The following is a 21,128-nucleotide window of genomic DNA, read 5'->3' on the forward strand; positions in this document are numbered from 1 at the left end:
CACACACACACGCACACACACACACACTCTCACACACACACGCACACACACACACCCTCTCACACACACACACACACACACACAGCAGTATTATATATATATATATTTTTTTTTTTTGTGCACCGTCCCTTTAAATATCCTCAGCATACAGATCACATGTTCATTAGTCCTTCAGTCTTTATGAAAGATTCTGTTCAGTGTGTTGTCAGTTAAACTGCAGCTCGTGTGTCACATGCACTGATGCCAGAAAACCTCTGAACACTGAGTGTGAGGAGTCTCATTACAGACTGAATGTGTCTCAGAATGGATTCAGTCACTGTTTGAGGAAAAAGCAGCATGTTACAGCTATGAACCTAAAAAAACTACAGCAACGAGTGTCACTCATGAAATAACAAGTGACTGTCATTTCATATACAAAACCATTTGGCATCAGTTTTTCTAATGTTTTTGAAAGAAGCCTCTTCTGCTCATCAAGGCTGCATTTATTAGATCATAAATACAGTAAAATTGTGAAATACATTTTTATTTAAAACAGCTGTTTTCTATGTGAATATCTGCTGAATTTTCAGCATTAGGTACACATTTTGCAGTTCCAAACATGTATAACATCATTTAATCATGTGTTTTAAATTGACCCTGCAGCACCATCTGGTGGCTGAACTGAACTACTGCAACAGCATCCGTGACCTTCATATGTGGATCTCAGAATGGACGAGTGACGGGTGAACCGAACTTTTCGAAGCTTTGAATCAATTGAACAAATGGCTTTGCAAAATGATTCACTGATTCGAAGCGACACCTGCTGGTCAAACTGTGTAATTGCAACATAAAACTCAAGCCAGACGTGCATAAAAACACCTTTTACGAACCAATTGCATGTTTTATCGAGAGAATAGTACATTAAATGCAATTAACCAATCATCTAATACCATTAAATAAGAAGTGTCTGTATAATACGTGTTCTTTTATTCGTTTGCAGGGCTTGTTTTGTTTGTTGAGCTCAACGGGCCAATAAGAAACTATTAATTACTACTATTCCTTTTAATTACAGATTTCTCAGATGTCAAATAATCCGAAATCAGGTAAAAAAAAAAAAAAAAAAATCGTTGAAATTTCAGTTTTTTTTCCCCAAACTGTGAAATCACGTGACTTTGGCGGTTTGATTCGCATGAATCAAATGAATCGCAAAGGATTCGAAGCTTCACGAAGCAGTGCTTCTGCTAGTATGGACTGTGATTTCATCTTTATCTAATAAATAGATCAATCAATTTCAACATACTGTAATTCATAAAATTAATATACAGCATCACAAATCATAGTATAGATTAAAAACTCACTTATTAAAGCATTAAAATAATTTACACGCATTTTACACTCACAAATGTGCATGAAGAAAAATTTATATACAGTATCTACCGAAATGCCGAGTTTTTAGTGCAGTGCAAAAAAACTCTCAAACACAAAAACCAAACGCATGTGAAATACAACATATTCTTTTATTATTGTATTATATTGATAAATGTCCATCTGAGGGGAAAAAAGGAAAATACAACAAGAAATCAAGAATAAACTGTAATATCAATAATAAAATATGTACAAGAGGAGTATAGCATTTATTAACACGATCTTTCCAAACTCTCTCTATACAACCAAAGGGTTAAAAGTTCGTCCCGTTGTGACGTCACCGTCCGCTCGTCCAATCACATCGCATCAACATTCCCTTTCGAATACTCTGATGTTTCCGGTGAGCACGTCAATCGATCAGTGACCAAATAATCAAACCGCGTTGATCAATAGCACTTTAGTATCTTCAGTAGCCGAGTCAGCCGTACAGCTCCCATCTCTGACCAGCAGGTGGCGCAAACTAAACTCTCCCGCACGACTAGTATCACAAATATTGGTTAATCTTCACTGCTAGCTTCGCAGGTTAATATACACTGTATTCTGGTTCATAAATAGATTGTTGATCAATACTTTAAAACTATACATATTGAGATTCTTTCTTCTATATCTAAAATTAATACGCACCAAAATGAACGAAATCAGAAAATATATTTACTAGTACGAAAACACGGTCGCGGTTCCCTAGCAACGTCCCAAACCAGAGCTTAACGTCAAGCGCGCCTCGGATTTAAAGGAATAGAACGCAAAAATGAAATAAAGTAAAATAGAATAAAAATATTTAATCACCATCATGTCGATCACATACAGTTTTTTTCCCTCATGAGACACTGCAGTAAATGTAAAAGAGCAGCTCAGACATTCATTGCTGTGTCAGAGAAAGTCACATGGATTTGTATGGAAGGCCGTTTTCGCAATGGCATATATATATATATATATATATATAATAAAAAGCTAATTGCAACTTTCTATCTCACAATTCAAATACAAACTCGGATTTCTGAGAAAAAAGTCGTAATTGTGAGATATAAACTCAGAATTGCGAAACGTAAACTCACAATTCAGATTTTTTTTCCTCAGAATTGCGAGTTTTGTTGCAAGTTGCAATTCTGAGTTTAATATATACTCTTAATATAGAAAACTAAGAATTGCGGGATATAAATTAGCAATTTTACACACAATTCTAAGTTTACATCATGCAATACGGACTTTTTTTCTTAGAATTTCGATTTTACATCGTGCAATTCTTTTTTTTTTGGGCACAGAATAAAAAAAATAAAAAAGGTAATTGCGAATTTTTATCTTGCAATTCGGATATAAACTTCCATGTCTGAGAACAAAAAAGTCAGAACTAAAGATATAAACTCCGAATTGCAAAAAATAAACTAAAAAATCTAAATTTTCCGTGCATTCTGATGGTCGAAAAAAAATTTTCTCGGAATTTTGATTTTACATCTCGCAATTTTTTTTTTTTTTTTGGCCACAGAATACATTTTTTTAAAGTAATTGTGACTTTTTATCACAATTTCGTTTTTAACTTCCACCACAGAATAAAAAATAAAAAAAGGTCATTGTGGCGTTTTATCTCACGATTTTAGATCTCACAATTCTGAATGTCCAAATTGTGAGAGATAAACTCAGAATTGTGAGAAAAAAAGGCCAAATTGTGAGAGAAAAATTCACAATTTAAAAAAACTGCGATGTAAACTCAAAATTCTGAGAAAAAGTCTGAATTGTGAGATAAAAAGTCGTAATAACTTTTTTTTTAAAATTGTGGCAGAAAAAAACTCGCAATTACTTTATTTCTTTATCTTGCGTCAGAAACAAGCTTCCATAGGTTTACATGACATGAGGGTGAGTAAACAGTGATGGATTTCATGTTTGTCTAAACTAGTCCTTTATCATCATTTGGTAGAGAAGCAAACTCGCGTCACTTTTCACAGACCTGAAGGAAACGCACAAACACTCCGCTCGTCTTCTAGTGCTCAAGTTAAAGGCAAACGATTCCCCATAAAAGCAGAAAATCTCTATCCTAGCAGTTAAAAACACACACGCACTTCCAGATAGTTCAAGTAATCACAGACAAATTCAAATAAACCAGAAGAGTTTCAAATAAAAAACCTTGACCTGCAGGAAACTCGGGTTACGGTCTGTTTGCAACCTCGGTCACCCGTCACACAATGATAAAAAACACTAGTATCTGCTTCAAACTATTACATATAAAATAGATTTCAAATCTAATACACAAACCACCACCTGTGCAGGTAGAGAAGGTGAGGATGACGTCAGAGGAACCAGATGAAGGTGTTTATGTACGTAACATAGCCGCTCGTCCCTTCCTGAAGCTAAATCCTACTGCATTTGGCATTACAGGCAAAACAAGTGAAAAAAAAAGGCAAAAAATAAATAAACATTACAACAGATTTCAGACAAATATAGACTTCCGAGTACAGCTTGTCAAAAACTGCAACACATTCAAACTATTATAAGACTTTTGCGCATTATCACTTTGACTAAGTTCAACGAATATTCAGAAACGGCTCTAAATCTAGTCAAATGATCGAGATTTTGTCTCAACATCACAATGTTGAGATGATTTCACAGAACAGTCGAGTTCGACTGCAAACCCTCAGGAGAAACTGCAGGTTTATGCGTGAAATAACAGCTTAGATATTAAACGTAGCACTGAATCGAGACGTGCGTCCTGATGGTGAACGGCTTTGGAGTGTTTAGAGTTGATCATCCAGGATGTATTTCACCACAAAATCACAAGAACGAAATAGGAAATTATGAAGAAAGAGTGAAGCCTGTTTTCAGATCCAATAGTTTGTTTAACATTCTGACATTTTATAAACAATGTCACAACGCAAAAAAAAAAGAAGCTTCAAACAGGCTTTACTTTCTTGATTTTGGGGTGAAATGAGCCGGCGATGCTTATATTTGGACACAAACGTAGAAATTTAGTACGTTTTCTGAGTTATGTTATATTATGTACAATTCTATTTAATTGTTGACAGGATCGTCCGTCAGACAAGAGAAGCATTAAATTCAATGCATTTCATCTGCATCCGATCAGGATTTTGACCCTGCGTGAGAAACTTAACCGAACTTTACTTTCCGTCCGAATAATTTGATGCATTTGGTGAGATGTAGAAATTTAGTAAGTTTTCTGAGTTATGTTATATTATGTACAATTCTATTTAATTGTTGACAGGATCGTCCGTCAGACAAGAGAAGCATTAAATTCAATGCATTTCATCTGCATCCGATCAGGATTTTGACCCTGCGTGAGAAACTTAACCGAACTTTACTTTCCGTCCGAATAATTTGATGCATTTGGTGAGTTTAAAACATCGACGGGGTTCGTTTTCCCTCAAAGAGGATCCGCGTTTTGAAGCAAAAGGCACGTCGTTAAAAAGGAGCGAACGCAAGACGGGAAATCCAGAGAGGCGGAGGAGAAGAGGAACTCAAGGAGAACTAAAACTACAGAAGTGTGGGAAGCACCCAACTTCCTGTGAGGCTGAACGGAGATGTTTGGAGCTTCCTCTGGCGTTCCTCCGTGTTTGTTGACTTTCCCTTGAGCACCCAGGCCTGCCCGGATCATCACGGTCTCGGCCCTCCCGTCCCGTTCGAGTTTGACCGCGCACGAGTTTGCGGAAGCAGTTTTTGGTCGGAGGTTGAAGGTCATACGAAGACTTTGGCGAGGGCGTCGGCTCCCGCGCTGCCTATGTAGCACTTGGTGGGGTGGAACGCCACATCGTTGATGGACTCGTCGAACTTCTTCCTGTGAGCCGTGAACTCCTGGATGCACGTCTTGCTCTCCATGTTCCACAGACGCACCGAGCAGTCGTGACCTGAGACATACCGCAACATCAGCTTATTGAACAGACATTACAAAAAAGTTGCTTTACATTTCATAAATAACTATAATAAATGGGTATTAATGTTTTTTAAATGAATATTGAAATATGAACCACCAGTAGGTGGCGTGAAGTCCCTGTGTTAATGAGTGATTCATTCAACTGATTTGTTCAGACGGCTGATTCATTCAGAAATGAAGCAAGTGACTGCATTTATGAGTCATTGAATCATTGACTCACTCGATTCGTTCAAACAGCAGATTCATAAGTTTTATGAATGTGTCACTGAATCAGACTCACTCGATTTGTTCAAATATGTGGATTCATTCAAAAATGAAGCAAGTGACTGTCTTTATCAATCAGTAACTGAATCATTGACTTGCTCGATTCGTTCAAACGGCTGATTTATTCAGAACTGAAGCAAGAGACCGTCTTGATGAATCAGTCACTGAATAATTGACTCACTCAATTCGTTCAAACAGCTGATTCATAAGCCAGTTACCGTCTTTACGAATGAGTCATTTAATCACTGACTCACCCAATTTGTTCAAAAAAGCGGATTCATTCAGAAACGAAGCAAGTGAGTGCATTTATGAACGAGTCGCTGAATCACCAACTCACTCGATTTGTTAAAATATGTGGATTCATTCAAAAATGAAGCAAGTGACTGTCTTTATGAATCAGTAACTGAATCATTGGCTCACTCGATTCGTTCAAATGGCTGATTTATTCAGAACCGAAGCCAGTGACTGTCTTTATGAATGAGTCACTAAATCATTGACTCACCCAATTTATTCAAAAACGTAGATTTGTTCAGAAACAAAGCAAGTGACAGCATTTATGAATGAGTCGCTGAATCACAGACTCATAAATGAAGCAAGTGACTGTCTTTATGAATCAGTAACTGAATCATTGGCTCACTCGATTCGTTCAAAAACATTTACAAGTGTTTGCATGACTTTGTTCAGCATCAGTCTGTAGAGTAAAGCTGATGTTCTCGAGTACTTACTACCAGACATCAGATAGAGACCATTGGGATCCACTGCAAGACTGGTGACAGCATCCAGATGAGCGACCATAGAGTGAATCAACTTGCCTGAGAAGAAACATCAATATATATGAATACAAACATTACAAAATAACATAAAAATCTAAATAATAAAAATAACAACAATAACTTTTCTAAGAAAAAAACATACACAGAATGAATGATAATAATTAATAATAATTTCAAAAGTGTTTTTTATTTCTTTTTTTAAAGTCGTCGCATAAGTTTTGGGTCAGTATGTTTTTGTTTGTCTTTTTAAAAAAAAAGAAATTAATACTTTTATTCATCAAGGACGCATTAAATTGATCAAAAGTGACAGTAAAGAAATTTATAATGTAACAAAAGATGTCTATTTCAAATAAATGCTGTTCTTTTGAACTTTCTATTCATCTGTGAATCCTGAAAAATAAAAATGTATCAGTTTCCACAAAAATATTGTGCAGCATAACTGTTTTCAACATTGATAATAATCAGAAATGTTTCTTGAGCAGCAAATCACATAGAAAATTGATATTTTAAATTCTAAAAATATTTCACAATTTTCACAGTATTTTTGATCAAATAAATGCAGCCTTGCAGAGCAGAAAAGACTGAAAGAAGAGACATTAAAAATCTTACTGTGTATAAGTGTGTATATATATACATATAAAATGCACATATGTGACTCAAGAGCACAAAAGCAGTGTTAAGTCGCTGGGGTATATTTGTAGCAATAACCAACAATACATTGTATGGTATTAAATGACTAATAGTAATCAACATAAAAACCAAAACAATATCAATAATCAAAGTACTGATTGAAATACTAATGATAAACAGTCTCTTGAGTTGAGTTGAATGTTAATATCTGTCGGTCACCTGTGTTGTTGTCGAAGAATCGGATGTGTCGGTCCTCTTGTGCTGTGATGGTGATGGGAAGCGTCGGGTGACTGAGCACTTTATTAATCTGACACGGCGCATCTGAACATCAAACACATCAGCGTCAGAGAGCATCATGGGACTTTTCCATTCACTCATGACTAAACTATTATGATTTCATTCATTGAGATTTCTAGAAAGGTCTTTTTTACGTCAAGCACCAATAAACTAAAAGAGATTATCTTAAAGGAACACTCCACTATTTTTGAAAATAGGCTCATTTTCCAACTCCCCTAGAGTTAAACAGTTGAGTTTTACCGTTTTCGAATCCATTCCGCCGATCTCCGGGTCTGGCGGTAGCACTTTTAGCTTAGCTTAGCATAGATCATTAGAAGAGTCATACAGAAGAGTCAAGTTCTAAATAGGAAAAATATAGAAACTCTTTGGTAATTTTTGAGCGAGATGCTAACGGTCTAATCAGATTCAATGATCTACGCTAAGCTACAGCTAAAAGTGCTACAGCCAGAGCCCATCGAGTCCTGTGGCTAAAATCACAGAAAGTGTGTGTGAAGTACCAGGTTTTCCGGCGGCTTGCGACTCGAGCTCCAGCACCAGCTGTCGGGTCTCCATGTTGAAGATGCCCAACCTGCCGTTAGTGAAGGCCGTGACCATGTGAGCCGGATCACTGCAGACCAGATCCACCGACGACGGGACGCCCAGCTCTGAACCGCACAGAAAACAACAGAAGGAGCTCATTCATGTGTTTGTGCTTTTCACAGCTGAAATCATCAATCATCAACCGACAAAAACAACCAAACAATTCATAAACTCAACTCAACTCAAGCTAAATTATTTTTTTAAACGGATGATTTTTAAACTGGTCTTTTTTTAGTTTTTTGTAAGAATATTATTTTGGGGTTTGTTCATCAAAAAACTCAAAATCAAAAATTCATCAAAAAAACAAAACAAAACAAAACAACAAAAAAGATCATTAATTCATTTATTAAATAAATAAATATATATATATATATATATATATACACATACTATCTATATATCTATCTAGTAAAGGGGACCTATTATGCAAAATTAATGTGAATAATTACTGTATTCACAGAGACCAGAGCTATGTTGTTATTTTTATTCTTAACCCGAAAACGCTCATCATCTGTATAATTCATAAACGCACCTTTACGGCTTCTTAAAAATAAATAACGACAGCTCTGGTCTCTGTGAATACAGTCAGAGACAATGGCATAACAGGTGCTGAAATCATCTAACCATCATCATTAATTAAGTAATAAAACAACAAAAAGGATCATTCATTCATAAAAATATAAAATGAAATACATTTTGTAAACTGATGTGCGTTAAATCATTCTTTAGTTTTTAAAGACTCATTTTGGAGACATTTCATCATGAATGATAGTAAAAAAACAAATAAAACAAACAAAATACTACAAATTATATATTAAAATATTATATATAAAAAAATTATATAATATTATATATAAAAAAACTAATAAAAAAACTGAAATAAAACAAATTAAACCTAAATGGTAATATATTAAAAAAACTATTAAAAACCTGAAATAAAACTGAATAATAATTTTTAAAAAAACCTAAATAGTAATATTTAAAAAACTAACAAAAAAGTAAATACTGAAATAAAATAAATTAACTAATAAAAAACTGATATACTGTAAATATTGTTTAACTTTAATTTATAAAAAAAAATTAAAAAAAAAGACAAAAGCACATACAATTATAAAAAAAACAACAACAAAAACAAAGTTTTTAAATTTAATTGAAAACAAAGAATAGAAATAAAATCTAGTTTAAAATATGAATCAAACCCCTAAATCATTAAAGTAATAAAACAACAAAAAGGATCATTCATTCATAAAAAATAAAATTAAATAAATGAAATAAATTTTGTAAACTTTTGTAAACATTTAGTTTTTTAAGACTCATTTTGGAGTCATTTCATCATGAATGACAGTTAAAAAAATAATAAAACAAACAAAATATCACAAATTATATTTTAAAATATTAAGTAAAATATTTTTTGTAAACTGCCGTGTGGTATCATTCTTTAATTCTTTAAGACTAAAATAAAAAATAAAATAAATTCTTGTAAACTGATGTGCGTTAAATCATTCTTTAGTTTTTTAAGACTCATTTCATCATGAATGACAGTAAAAAAACGAATAAAACAAAATATTAAATATTATATATTAAAATTGTTAAAATATTAAGTAAAATATTTTTTGTAAACTGCCGTGTGGTATCATTCTTTAAGACTGTTAAATTTGGGTCCATTTCAATGCTAAAATAAAAAATTAAATACATTTTTGTAAACTGATGTGTGGTAAACAAACAAAAGCTCATTCACAAGCATAGAATCTACTAAAATGTCTTGCAAACTGATGTGTGTTTGGGTGCAGTACCTTTGTCCTGGTTGAAGACGGCGATGGCGGGCGTCGTATCCGCTGCGCTCCAGAGCCTCACCGTCCCGTCTGCGGAGCACGACAGCAGTCTGTGATGAGCCGAGCTGTAGACCAAACCCCAGACTGCATCTGTGTGTCCAGACAGCGCCCCCCGCAGCACCGACGGCTCTACAGCAGACACAGACACACTCGATCACACACACACTCTCACTGAGACTCACTGGCGTCTGCAGGGGACAGGGACGCACCGTACGAGTCATACGGGTCGATGTTGGGGCTCGGTGTGTTCCAGCACTGAATGCTCGCGTCCAAACCGCCGCTGAAACACTGCTCACCGCTGGAGCTCATCACCACACACAGAACCGGACCCCTGAGACCAGACCAAACCAGACATACACCACATCAGACAGCTGCTGGTTTATCCCGGTTATAAGATCTAGACCTGATTCACACGCACCTGTGAGCCCTGAAGGTGTAGATGGGCTCCACATCCAGAGCAGTGCACCTGAAACAACAACAACACGTTACACTGACCGACACCAGCAAAACACAGGGCTATTATCTATAACTACGACATTTCTGAAATAAAGATGAAAGGAAAAAGTCTCTATTTTTCATTTAGCTTAAGTTGAGGCACCACAATTACTAACTTAATAATGGAACTGAAATAAAAACAAATGAAACATATATAGTACTATTAGACTAAATAAATAAATTGAAATATTAATATAATTTTTTTTATATAAAAATAAAAAAAACTGAAAAAGCTGAAATGAAAATGCTAAATTTAAGCACTAAAATTTCTAACTGGAAATAAAATAAATAAAAACTAATGAAATAAAAACAAACTAAACCGGAATAGTAATATTAAAAAAAAACTGAAATAACAATAAACTAAACCTAAATATTAATATTTAAAAAACGAATAAAAAAAACGCTGATAAAAAGCAAAAAAAAAAAAAGAAAAGAAAATGATAAAAAATAACCTAAATAGTCATATAAAAAAAACTGAAGTAAAAATAGAAATATTTAAAAACATGATAAAAAACTAAATTAAAAATAAATTAAACCTAAAAAAAAAAAAACCCTAATAAAACAAACTAAAATAAAACCGAAATAAAACAAATTAAACCTAAACGGTAATTTATTTAAAAAAAACTATTAAAAACCTGAAATAAAACTTTTGAAATTAAAAAAAATTAAAAATAAACCTAAATTGTAATATTTTAAAAACTAATCAAAAAGTAAATTAATACTGAAATAAAAATAAATTAACTAATAAAAAATAAAAAAACTATTAAAAACCTGAAATAAAATTTTTGAAAAAAAATAAATAAAAAAAAAATAAACCTAAATTGTAATATTTTAAAAACTAATCAAAAAGTAAATTAATACTGAAATAAAAATAAATTAACTAATAAAAAAAACTGATATACTGTAAATATTAATGTTTAACTTTAATTTATATATATATAAAAAAAATGACAAAAGCACATAAAATTACAAAAAAACAAAACAACTAAATTTAAATGAAAACAAAGTATAGAAATAAAATCTAGTTTAAAATATGAATCAAACCCCTGAATGAGGACCAGTGTAATGAGACTCTCACTTCTTGGTCGGGGCGGTTTTCTGCAGGTTCCACAGTTTGAGCGTGTGATCTTCAGACGCGGTGATCAGAACCGGCTCGACGGGGTGAAACGCAAGGCCGCGGATCGAATCGAAGTGGTTTCTGAGCGTGAACTTGGGGTTCCACGTCTTCCGCAGGGCGTCTTTATTATTAGTGATCTGAGAAACACATTCACAAATACAGTACATTTCTGAAATTAATACCAGCTGTCATTTTAATATCTATTCATTGACTCATTATTCAATCAGACTATTTGTGTATTAACTTAAAAAAATGCCATTTTTGACATAGTATCAAATACTATATATATATATATAAAAATCAGCATACTACAGATGCAAACATAAATTCACTTAATTAAAATATTAATAATGTTTTGCTTAAATAGTTTTGGCCGAGCGCCACGGTTATTATAGTTAACTAAAATTACAACTAAAACCATAAAACATACTTGAAAATAAAATAAACATGAAATAAAATAAAATATCACCTAACCGCTTTCATTATGATTAATTATAAACATGATCAATCTGGTAAAAGTTTTACATTTTTAACAAACTAACAATCATCCTATAAACCCATTATAATAAATGTTTCATCTTAGTTTTGTCTTTATTTATGAGAAATAAAATAAAAACAAAATAGCAAGAGAACTAAAATTAAGAAAACGATAATATTTTGAAATATTTTATTTTTATATTTCCGTTTTCATTTTAATTTTTACTAATTTCGTTGTTAGTTTTTTGTTTTTATATTTTATATAATATATATTTTTAAATATATAGTTTTTACGTTTTAAGTACTTCAACAAAAATAAGAGATCTTGCCTTTGCAACAAGCTGAAATAAGTTTACTTTTTAAATTAAATCTTTAACTAAATTTATGTATTTATTTAAACTTTTAAATTAAAATGAAAGTGGAAATTATAAAAATAAAACCTGATATGCATCATGATATTTACATATATTATAATATACAATATGTGAGCCTGCAGCACAAAAGCAGTCTTAAGTCGCTGGGGTAAAAATAATAAAAACTATAATAGTATCTCAAGGATACTAAAATAACACAGTTTTTTCTTAATATTTTGAAATAGATTTAATTTTTATATTCTGTTTCAATTTTAATTTTAGTACATTTTTAGCAATTTAGTTTTTTTTTAAAATTATGTCTATATAGTTTTTTTTTGTTTTAGTTATTTTAGTACTTCAACTTTAAACAAAAAATGAGAGATGTTGCCTTGGCAACTAGCTGAAATGAAACAAGCTTGTGTTTTTTACACTTCATGTGTATTTGGCTTCCAGTAATGAGAATGTTTGTATCGTGTCTGGACTCACGTCGTAGGACAGACTCTCGGCCTCGTTGGCCACGGTGAGTCCGGCCAGCTCTCCGAGACCCAGCTCGCTCTCCAGCGCCTCGTCTGTCCCCATGATGAAGGACTTTCCCGAGGACGGGGGGAACGTCAGCGCTTCGACTGAGAAACACACACACACACACACACACACGTCAGCACACAGCAGCGGCTGCAGAGGGCTGAGCCGAACCCTGAGTGTCAGAAGTACCCTCGTCGGTGTGTCCCAGCGGGGGCTCGTTGAGGCGGGGCAGGCTGGGACGGACCGGAGGAGCCACCGGAGGCTGGATGCACGACAGATCCTCCGCGTCTCGCAGGGTAGCCAGCATGTCCTGCAGCTTACAGCGGTTCGGCCCTGAAACACACCACACTTCATCTGAGAAACCCAGGCCAAATTCAGCCCACCTTCCACCACGAGTTTTATTTTTCAACATATTTAATCAATCAGTAAACAGAAGCATTTCTATTTCTATGCTTCGTCTAGGCCAGAGATGCCCAACTTAAAAAAATAAAAAAAGAAAAACCCTAAAAATTGATTGAGGTGAGACAAAAGTAAATGTTGCATATATTCAACTATATTATATTAAAATGTATTCAATAATTTTTTTTAATAATTAGACATTTTAATTTTTAAAAAAACCAAATTTACTTTTTTTTTTTTACAAAAATAAAACAAACTAAAAATGTAAATTAGAAATGGAGATATGCAGATTTTATTGCTGTCTAAATCAGTTTCAGCCGTTTTCTACCTTCAGATAATAAACACTGCTATTCGAGAATAAAATTGTTATATTACTATATTATATAAAAATGCATAAAATTTAATTTTTTTAATAATTAATTTTTTTTATATATACATATATATTTAGAATTTTAAAAAATTATTTCTATTTTTTTTAAACCAAATTTATATATATAAAAAAAGTAAATTAGAAATGAAGATATGTTGTTTTAATTGCTGTCTTAATTAGAATTTCAATGATTTTCTACCTCAATCCAGGAGAAAATCAGATAATAAACACTGCTATACAGAAATAAAATTTTTATATTAATATATATTATATTCACATTTATTAAATTGTATTTTAAAAAATAATTAAACAAAAATTTTAATAATTATTAGAATAGAATAGAATAATTTTTAATCAAATTCACTTATTTTATATTTCAATACAAAACTAAAAAACATGTTAAAACAAAAAATTTAATTAGAAATGAAGATATGCTTCAATGGCATGTTTTTTTCCCTTTTCTTGTCATAAATCAAAGGCAGTGCAAGTTTAGTATCATTGAGATACTATTTTAGTTTTTGTTAATATTTTAAATGAGATTTTTTCTTTATATTTTCTGATTTCATGTTAATTTTAGTTAAAGTTTTAGTAATTTTATTGTGTGTTTTAGTCATTTTTAGCATTTTTTTAAATTTTAGTACATCAAGTTACTAAACGAAATGAGACCAGCATTTTTTATTTTTTTACTTCAGTTAACATTTATTTTATTTCAAGTAGTGTAAATGTTTTTTATAGTTTTTTTTTTTAGATTTAGTTAACTACAATAATTGTGATCAAAGGTCATCAAAGGTCAACTCTGGGCATCTCTGGTCTAGGCTTTAACTGTATTTTCACGGTCTAGGAGGACTGTTTTCTGATGAAAGTGACAAAGTCAGAATGAAATGACAAAGAAATGAAGCACTGGAATAAAAATCAGAGAGGAAAAATTAGAGTGAGCATTGATAAAGTAAGCAGCGATCGGTGATGTCTCATCTGAACACTACAGTGGAAGCAGGGAAGGGGCGGAGCCTGGTTTATACACGCCCCCCAATCACAAAGGGGTGGAGCAACCAAGCCACACCCCTCTCAGAGCACCAGCATAAATGCAAAGAGAGCAACAGAAATGAGCAGCTGAAGAGCAAAATGAAGAAGGGGAAAATAAACGGTAGATGCAGCTGGATCCTAAAAGAAGGAGCGGATGACAAGACTGTGAACGGATGAGCGACGGGGAGGACTGAAGACAGCGGCTGGATTTTTGTCAAACTAGCTGATGATTATACAGATACATTAGAAGAAACTAGTGATAAACCGATATATTAGGCCAAATAAACGGCCAATTCTGACATGATCAGCAACACCTGATAACTTTGCCAGAAATGGCCTTCAGACCAACTGGTTTCCATTTTTTTATATTTTAAAATAAATACATAATTGAGTGAATCTCACAAAAACAAGACATGTTCGAGTCAAATTCATAAAAAAAATAAAAAATAAAAAAAAATAAAAAAATAAGATTATGATACTATAAAAAAAATGAGAAAAAAATATAATTTATTCTTTTATTTTTTATCCTAAAAAAAGGAAGTTTTTGTAAATAAAACAAAGATACATTTATAAGAAAAACACGACTGATTTACAAGAAAACAATATTTCAGTCTTTCTGCTTCACTTTTTGAATTTCATAAAAAAAATTAAAAAATGCAGTTTTTAAAATTTCATTTTTAAAATTTTTTTTTAAATTTACCAGCAATTTCCGAGGGAAAACTGCAATTTAAAAACGGAAAAAAAATCTAAATATTGAGAAAATCATCTTTAAAGTTGTCCAAATGAAGTTCTTAGCAATGCATATTACTAATCAAAAATTAAGTTTTGATATATTTACGGTAGGAAATTTACAAAATATCTTCACGGAACATGATCTTTACTTAATATCCTAATGATTTTGGGCATAAAAGAAAAATCGATAATTTTGACCCAAACAATGTTTTTTTATTTTGACCCATACAATGTATTGTTGGCTATTGCTACAAATATACCCCAGCGACTTAACACTGCTTTTGTGCTGCAGGGTCACAAATATCCTTGAAATATGACCTGACCATGTTTGCGTGAGATTCACTGAATTTTCAGCCACACATGCATCATATCAGCCTCCAGTTTTCCAGATTTCCGTGGTTTAAAGCAGATATCGGTTGAGCACTAGAAGAAATAAAAGAGTAAAGTAAGAAAGAGGAGGCGGCGAGCGAGAGGTTCCTGTCCCACTTACTCTTCACCCCTTTCTTGCCCTTGCGCTCCTTCTTGTACTGTTCCTTGAGTTTAGAGATCAGACCCTCATCCACGTCCCAGGACTCAGACGAGGGGCTCTGCTCTTGCTTTTCTACACGGAGGAGGGAGGAAGACACGTTACACGCCTGACTCGGATGCGATCAGAGCTTCACACGACTCGCACTCAACATGAACGACATGGAGATCAGGCCTAATCGCACAGAAACGGTTTAAAGTCACTTCAGCTTTTACAGCTGCTCGTTGCTGATTTTATTGCCATCTAAATCAGAATTCCAGCTGTTTTCTACCTCAATCCAGGAAAAAAACAGATGATAAACACTGCTATACAGAAATACAATTTTGGTATATATATTATAAAATTATGCAAAACAAAGACTGTGAGCTTACAGGAAAAAAATCAAGTCTAATTGGGTAAGCAGTTAAAAAGGGCCAAAATAATAGTGAAAAAAAATACTAAAATGTATGTGCCAAGTATACTACATTTACATGTGCTTAATAAAAACACCCTGCAATTGTACTTTTGGTTTACTACACTGCTAAACTAACTAATTTTGTGCTTAATGCACTGCTGATGTCCAACTAAAGCTATACTGAAGGATATTTGCTTGTGCTAAAGTGGAAATATTGCAGGAACACTTTAAATATCTTGCATTTAAAGATTGATATTATACAGAGATTATACAATACTTATTAATAGTGATATTAAAACACATTTTAGGCATAATATTAACAAAAATGTACATTGTGCACAAGTAGTACTCCAGATAAAGTTTAATTATAATTTTATGTCAGTAAGTCTTAAGTGATATGTCAATAAATATATTAAAGGATTTGAAGTATACGTAGTATGAAATAAATGTATTTTAAATAAAGTGTTGAACTGAGAGACGCAATTTCTCCGAGGAATAAAATAATAATTATATTTACATTTTAATATTTCAAAAAAATTATTTAAAAAGATTTAAAAAGCTTAAACTTAATTTCCTTAATTAATTTCTTATAAAATATATTACTTATAAATTATTATTTTAAGCTAGTTCAGCCACAACATTTGTCATTTTGACCTATATAGGCATACTAAAAAAACAAAAACAAATAAAAAATTCCAAAAACAAAACAAAATTACAAAAATTTAAAAAAAAAATTCCAAAAACAAAACAAAATTACAAAAATTAAAAAAAAAAAAAAAAAAAAAAAAAAAAAAAAAAAAATTCCAAGGAAAATATCAAATATAAAAATAAAAAACTAAATACTAAAATAAGACAGATCGGCACAACCATACGCATCTTTAATTTTGACACTACCACTTAAAAGTTTGGGGTAACTTGAAATCAATTTGCACGGACCGAAAGTCACGCAGAGAACACGCGATCATGCAGGTCACACTTCACAAGATCTCACAACTGTATTCGACTAATTTTGCAAGGTTTGTGAAATAAAATTTTTATTAGCCATTCAAAGACTTGTTTAAATGATATAAATGCGTATTTGCTGAATGCTGACGGCAAATGAGAAAGTATTATAATGTTTGCCTTTCTATTACTAATAATATAAAAGCAAGCGTTATAATACTTTTTGTATACATTTTAATTCCTTTGTTTAACAGTTCTATCAGATTATTAGACAGACTTCTATCCAGAACTACGACGACGGCGAACAAGAGGGAGAATGTGAGCACTGTGCTCAGGCGCTGCCGCTCTCAGCGCCGTCAAAATAAAAGTCCGGCACGCCGTCAAAATAAACGTCTGGCACGCCATCAAAATAAAAGTCTGGCACGGCGTCAAAATAAAATTCTGGAACGCCGTCAAAATAAAAGTCCGGCACGCCGTCAAAATAAACGTCTGGCACGCCATCAAAATAAAAGTCTGGCACGGCGTCAAAATAAAATTCTGGAACGCCGTCAAAATAAAAGTCCGGCACGCCGTCAAAATAAACGTCTGGCACGCCATCAAAATAAAAGTCCGGCACGGCGTCAAACTAAAAGTCTGGAACGCCGTCAAAATAAAAGTCTGGCACGCCTTCAAAATAAAAGTCTGGAACGCCGTCAAAATAAAAGTCTGGAACGCCGTCAAAATAAAAGTCCCGCCTTGAACGCATCGGCCAAATAGAAAAACTTATCGGCTAATGCCGATATTTGAAAAATGCCAAATATCGGCCGATATATCGGCCATGGCGATATATCGGTTGACCACTATTCTGCATGATCACAAACCCCTATACTGCTGCGTCTCTGCCTGTTTGTCAGTATAATCGAAGCTCTAAGCATCTATTTCCGCATCTGCTGTTGTGTTTAGCTGTAAGAGCTGACTCTCACCCCAGTCGGCTCGCTCTCCGGAGGACGGCGCCTCAGACGGACCCTCCATGTCCTCACTATTGGCCAGGAAGTCAAAGTCCTTCAGAACCTCCTCCGTGTCCAAGTCGTCGCTCATGTCAGCTGAGGAAGAGGAGGGAGACGGAGACACCTTCCTCCTCACCATCTACAACAGGAAGAGGAAGTGTGAGCGAGGGCAGCTGGTGTAACTGACATGTTCTGAAGCTCAATGTTTGTGAGAGGCGTGTGAACGGGTGCGAGCGCTAACTCACGGTGGAGAGGTCCACGATGGTCTTGTTCTGTCCCTCGCTGTCTTCATCGTCGTCTTCATCGCTGAACTCTGCGGCAGCTTTCTCGATGAACTTGAAGGCTTCCAGCACCGTGGTGGACTCCGTCATCTCCGCTTTACTGCGGGTCCAATCCGCAAACATACAGAGTTCAGATAGAGAGAAAGAAGACCAGTCATCATTCATCATGCTCGCATTTCACAGACACACAATCTAGTAATGCAAGTAGAGTGGAGAAAAAAAGTGGAGGACAACAAATAAATAAAGGCTGATGTATCTTTAGTGAGTTAAACAAACAAACAAATAAATAAATAGAGGCAGATATATCTTCTGGTAGTTAAATAAATAAATAAATTATAATATTGGCCGTCAGTGACTTAAATAAATAAAGCTAATATGTGCCGATATAACTTCAGGGAGTTAAATAAACAAACAAACAAACTAATAAATAGTTGATATATCTTCAGTAAGTTAAATAAATAAATTAATGAAATCTAATCAAGGTTGATATATTTTCAGTTAGTAAAATAAATAAATAAATCGAGGCAGATATATATTATGGTAGATAAATAAATATAATAAATATTAGCCAACAGTGAGTTAAATATATAAATAAAGCTAATATGGGCCGATATATCTTCAGGGAGTTAAATAAAATAAAATAAAATAAAATAAATAAATGTTGCTATATCTTCAGTAAGTAAAATAAATGAATAAATAAATAAATAAATAAAGCTAATATGGTCCGATATATCTTCAGGGAGTAAAATAAATAAATAAATAAAGCTAACAGATGCTGATATATCTTCAGGGAGTTAATAAAATAAAATAAAATAAAAATAGAGGTAATAGAAGATGATATATTTTTAGGGAAATAAAAAAATAATAAATAAAATAAAATGTAATAGTGGCTGATATATCTGTATGGAGTTAATAAAATAAAATAAAAATAGAAGTAATAGTGGCTGATATATCTTTAGGGAAAAAAAAATAAATAAAATAAAATAAAATGTAATAGAGGCTAATATATCTTTATGGAGTTAATAAAATAAAATAAAATAAAATAAAAATAGAAGTAATAGTGGCTGATATATCTTTAGGGGGAAAAAAAATAAATAAAATAAAATAAAAGGTAATAGAGGCTGATATGTCTTTAGGGAGTTAAATAAAATAAAATATTGCTAATATGGGCTGATCTAAGGTCAGTGATTGAAATAAATAAATAAGCTAATATTGCCAGCTCCATCACTGACCCGATCATGGTGGTGGTGCTGTCCTTCAGCGAGGCCGGCTCGGTCCCGTTCACCATGGGCTCGGTGCGCTTGTCTCCGGGTCTCTCTCCGCTGTCTCCAGCCAGACCGAGCAGCGCTTTGACCCGCTGAGACTTCACATCCAGGATGGTGTCGGTGTAGCCCACCTCCTGCAGGTACCTGAGCGCGACACCACAAACCTGACTTATCCAAACGCTTTAGAGTGCACATTAACTTAAGCACTTCCAGTTTACATTAAAGCACGGAGTTAATATTTATACAAATTCATAACCAAGCAACTGCAACCGTGACACTCATGATCTCAGCTGCATGGCTGCCACAAAAATAAAATAAAGAAATATAAAGAACATTTCACCCTAAAATCAAATAATAAGAACAAGATATTCTAGAACAGAAACTATATTGAACAGAACCATTACAATATCTTGCATGGTGTGCGGATGTATTACTGTAATCAGAATTTTAGGGAAAATGTGTTCAATTATCATGAAAATGATGTTACAATAATACTAAAAAACGTATTATAGGTCCTAAAATAGGCTTCACTTTCTATAAGCAAAACATAATTTCTTGTTTTATTCTTTTAATTCTAGTTTTATTATTTCACTAATATATTTATTTTGTTTCCATTTTCATTTTAATTTTAGTTAATGTTTTAGTCATTTTAGCATCATTGATATACTATTGATATTTTGAATTAGTTTCTATTTTTATACATTTTTGGTTTCATTTTAATTTTATTTAAGGTTTTAATAATTTTTGTATCATTGATACACTATTATAGTTTTTATTCATATTTTGAATTAGTTTCTATTTTTGGTTTCATTTTAATTTTATTTCAAGTTTTTGTAATTTTGTTGTGTTTTTGTCATTTGTAATAAAAAAAAAATGCCTCTAAAGTTTCTATTTATTTTGATATTAGTTTTAATTTTAGTTATTTTATTACTTCAATTAAAATTTTTAAAAATATTTTATTTCAGCTAATGTTTATTTAAAATTTTAGTGAGTTTTAGTTTTAAAGATTTAATAATTTTGTTGTGTCTTTTAAAAAAAATGTCTACAGTTTTTATTCATTTTTATGTTAGTTTTAATTTGAGATATTTTAGTACTTCAAATATAATTTCTTATTTAATATTTCATTTCAGTAAACGTTTATTTGAATTATTTTTTTTAAGGTTCGAGTTTTAGTTTTAGTTAAACATGATAACCTTGAAACAGAAGCATGACAGGTTAAGCAAACAACTTTACAAAGCCATTTCTGAGAGGATCGAATGCAGTTTCTCCAGGTTTATCATTCTCTGGGACGATCGACACGCGGTTAAAGTCAAACCCCAGCGGTGAGAGAGAAGCGTCTATCAGTACAGTCAGTGTATGGATCACGTACCTTCAGTTAACCCGACACACACACACACACACACACACACACACACACACACCGCCCCTGACCTAAGCGAGCTGATGGGAGGAGATTACTTATTATTAATACTTTCTCATTTCAGGATGTGTTTGTGTTACCAGTTCAGTCATGTCAGTGTGTGTGTGTGTGTGTGTGTGTGTGTGTTATTGAGCCATTGAGTATTATAGTCACACAGGTGCTCAGGTGTG

At 33.0% G+C, this 21,128-nt stretch overlaps 1 protein-coding gene across 1 annotated transcript in view; it reads right to left on the bottom strand.

The window, feature by feature from the left end:
- Window positions 1–4,554: 4,554 nt before the first annotated feature.
- The window catches only part of LOC107740073 (striatin-like), a 60,688-nt gene continuing 44,114 nt past the window's right edge, over window positions 4,555–21,128 (bottom strand). The window contains exons 7-20 of the mRNA XM_016552353.1: window positions 19,506–19,682; window positions 18,238–18,373; window positions 17,969–18,131; window positions 15,635–15,745; window positions 12,810–12,953; window positions 12,585–12,721; window positions 11,230–11,405; window positions 10,075–10,122; window positions 9,866–9,987; window positions 9,618–9,785; window positions 7,743–7,889; window positions 7,168–7,269; window positions 6,271–6,357; window positions 4,555–5,255 (exon numbers count right to left, since the gene is read on the bottom strand). Of these exons, the coding sequence (XP_016407839.1) occupies window positions 5,086–5,255; window positions 6,271–6,357; window positions 7,168–7,269; window positions 7,743–7,889; window positions 9,618–9,785; window positions 9,866–9,987; window positions 10,075–10,122; window positions 11,230–11,405; window positions 12,585–12,721; window positions 12,810–12,953; window positions 15,635–15,745; window positions 17,969–18,131; window positions 18,238–18,373; window positions 19,506–19,682 (1,888 nt within the window). The 3' untranslated portion in view covers window positions 4,555–5,085. The remainder of the gene's footprint in view (window positions 5,256–6,270; window positions 6,358–7,167; window positions 7,270–7,742; window positions 7,890–9,617; window positions 9,786–9,865; window positions 9,988–10,074; window positions 10,123–11,229; window positions 11,406–12,584; window positions 12,722–12,809; window positions 12,954–15,634; window positions 15,746–17,968; window positions 18,132–18,237; window positions 18,374–19,505; window positions 19,683–21,128) is intronic.

Source organism: Sinocyclocheilus rhinocerous, unplaced genomic scaffold (genome assembly GCF_001515625.1).
Source record: "Sinocyclocheilus rhinocerous isolate Xijiao unplaced genomic scaffold, SAMN03320098_v1.1 scaffold1186, whole genome shotgun sequence".
Taxonomy (NCBI): domain Eukaryota; kingdom Metazoa; phylum Chordata; class Actinopteri; order Cypriniformes; family Cyprinidae; genus Sinocyclocheilus; species Sinocyclocheilus rhinocerous.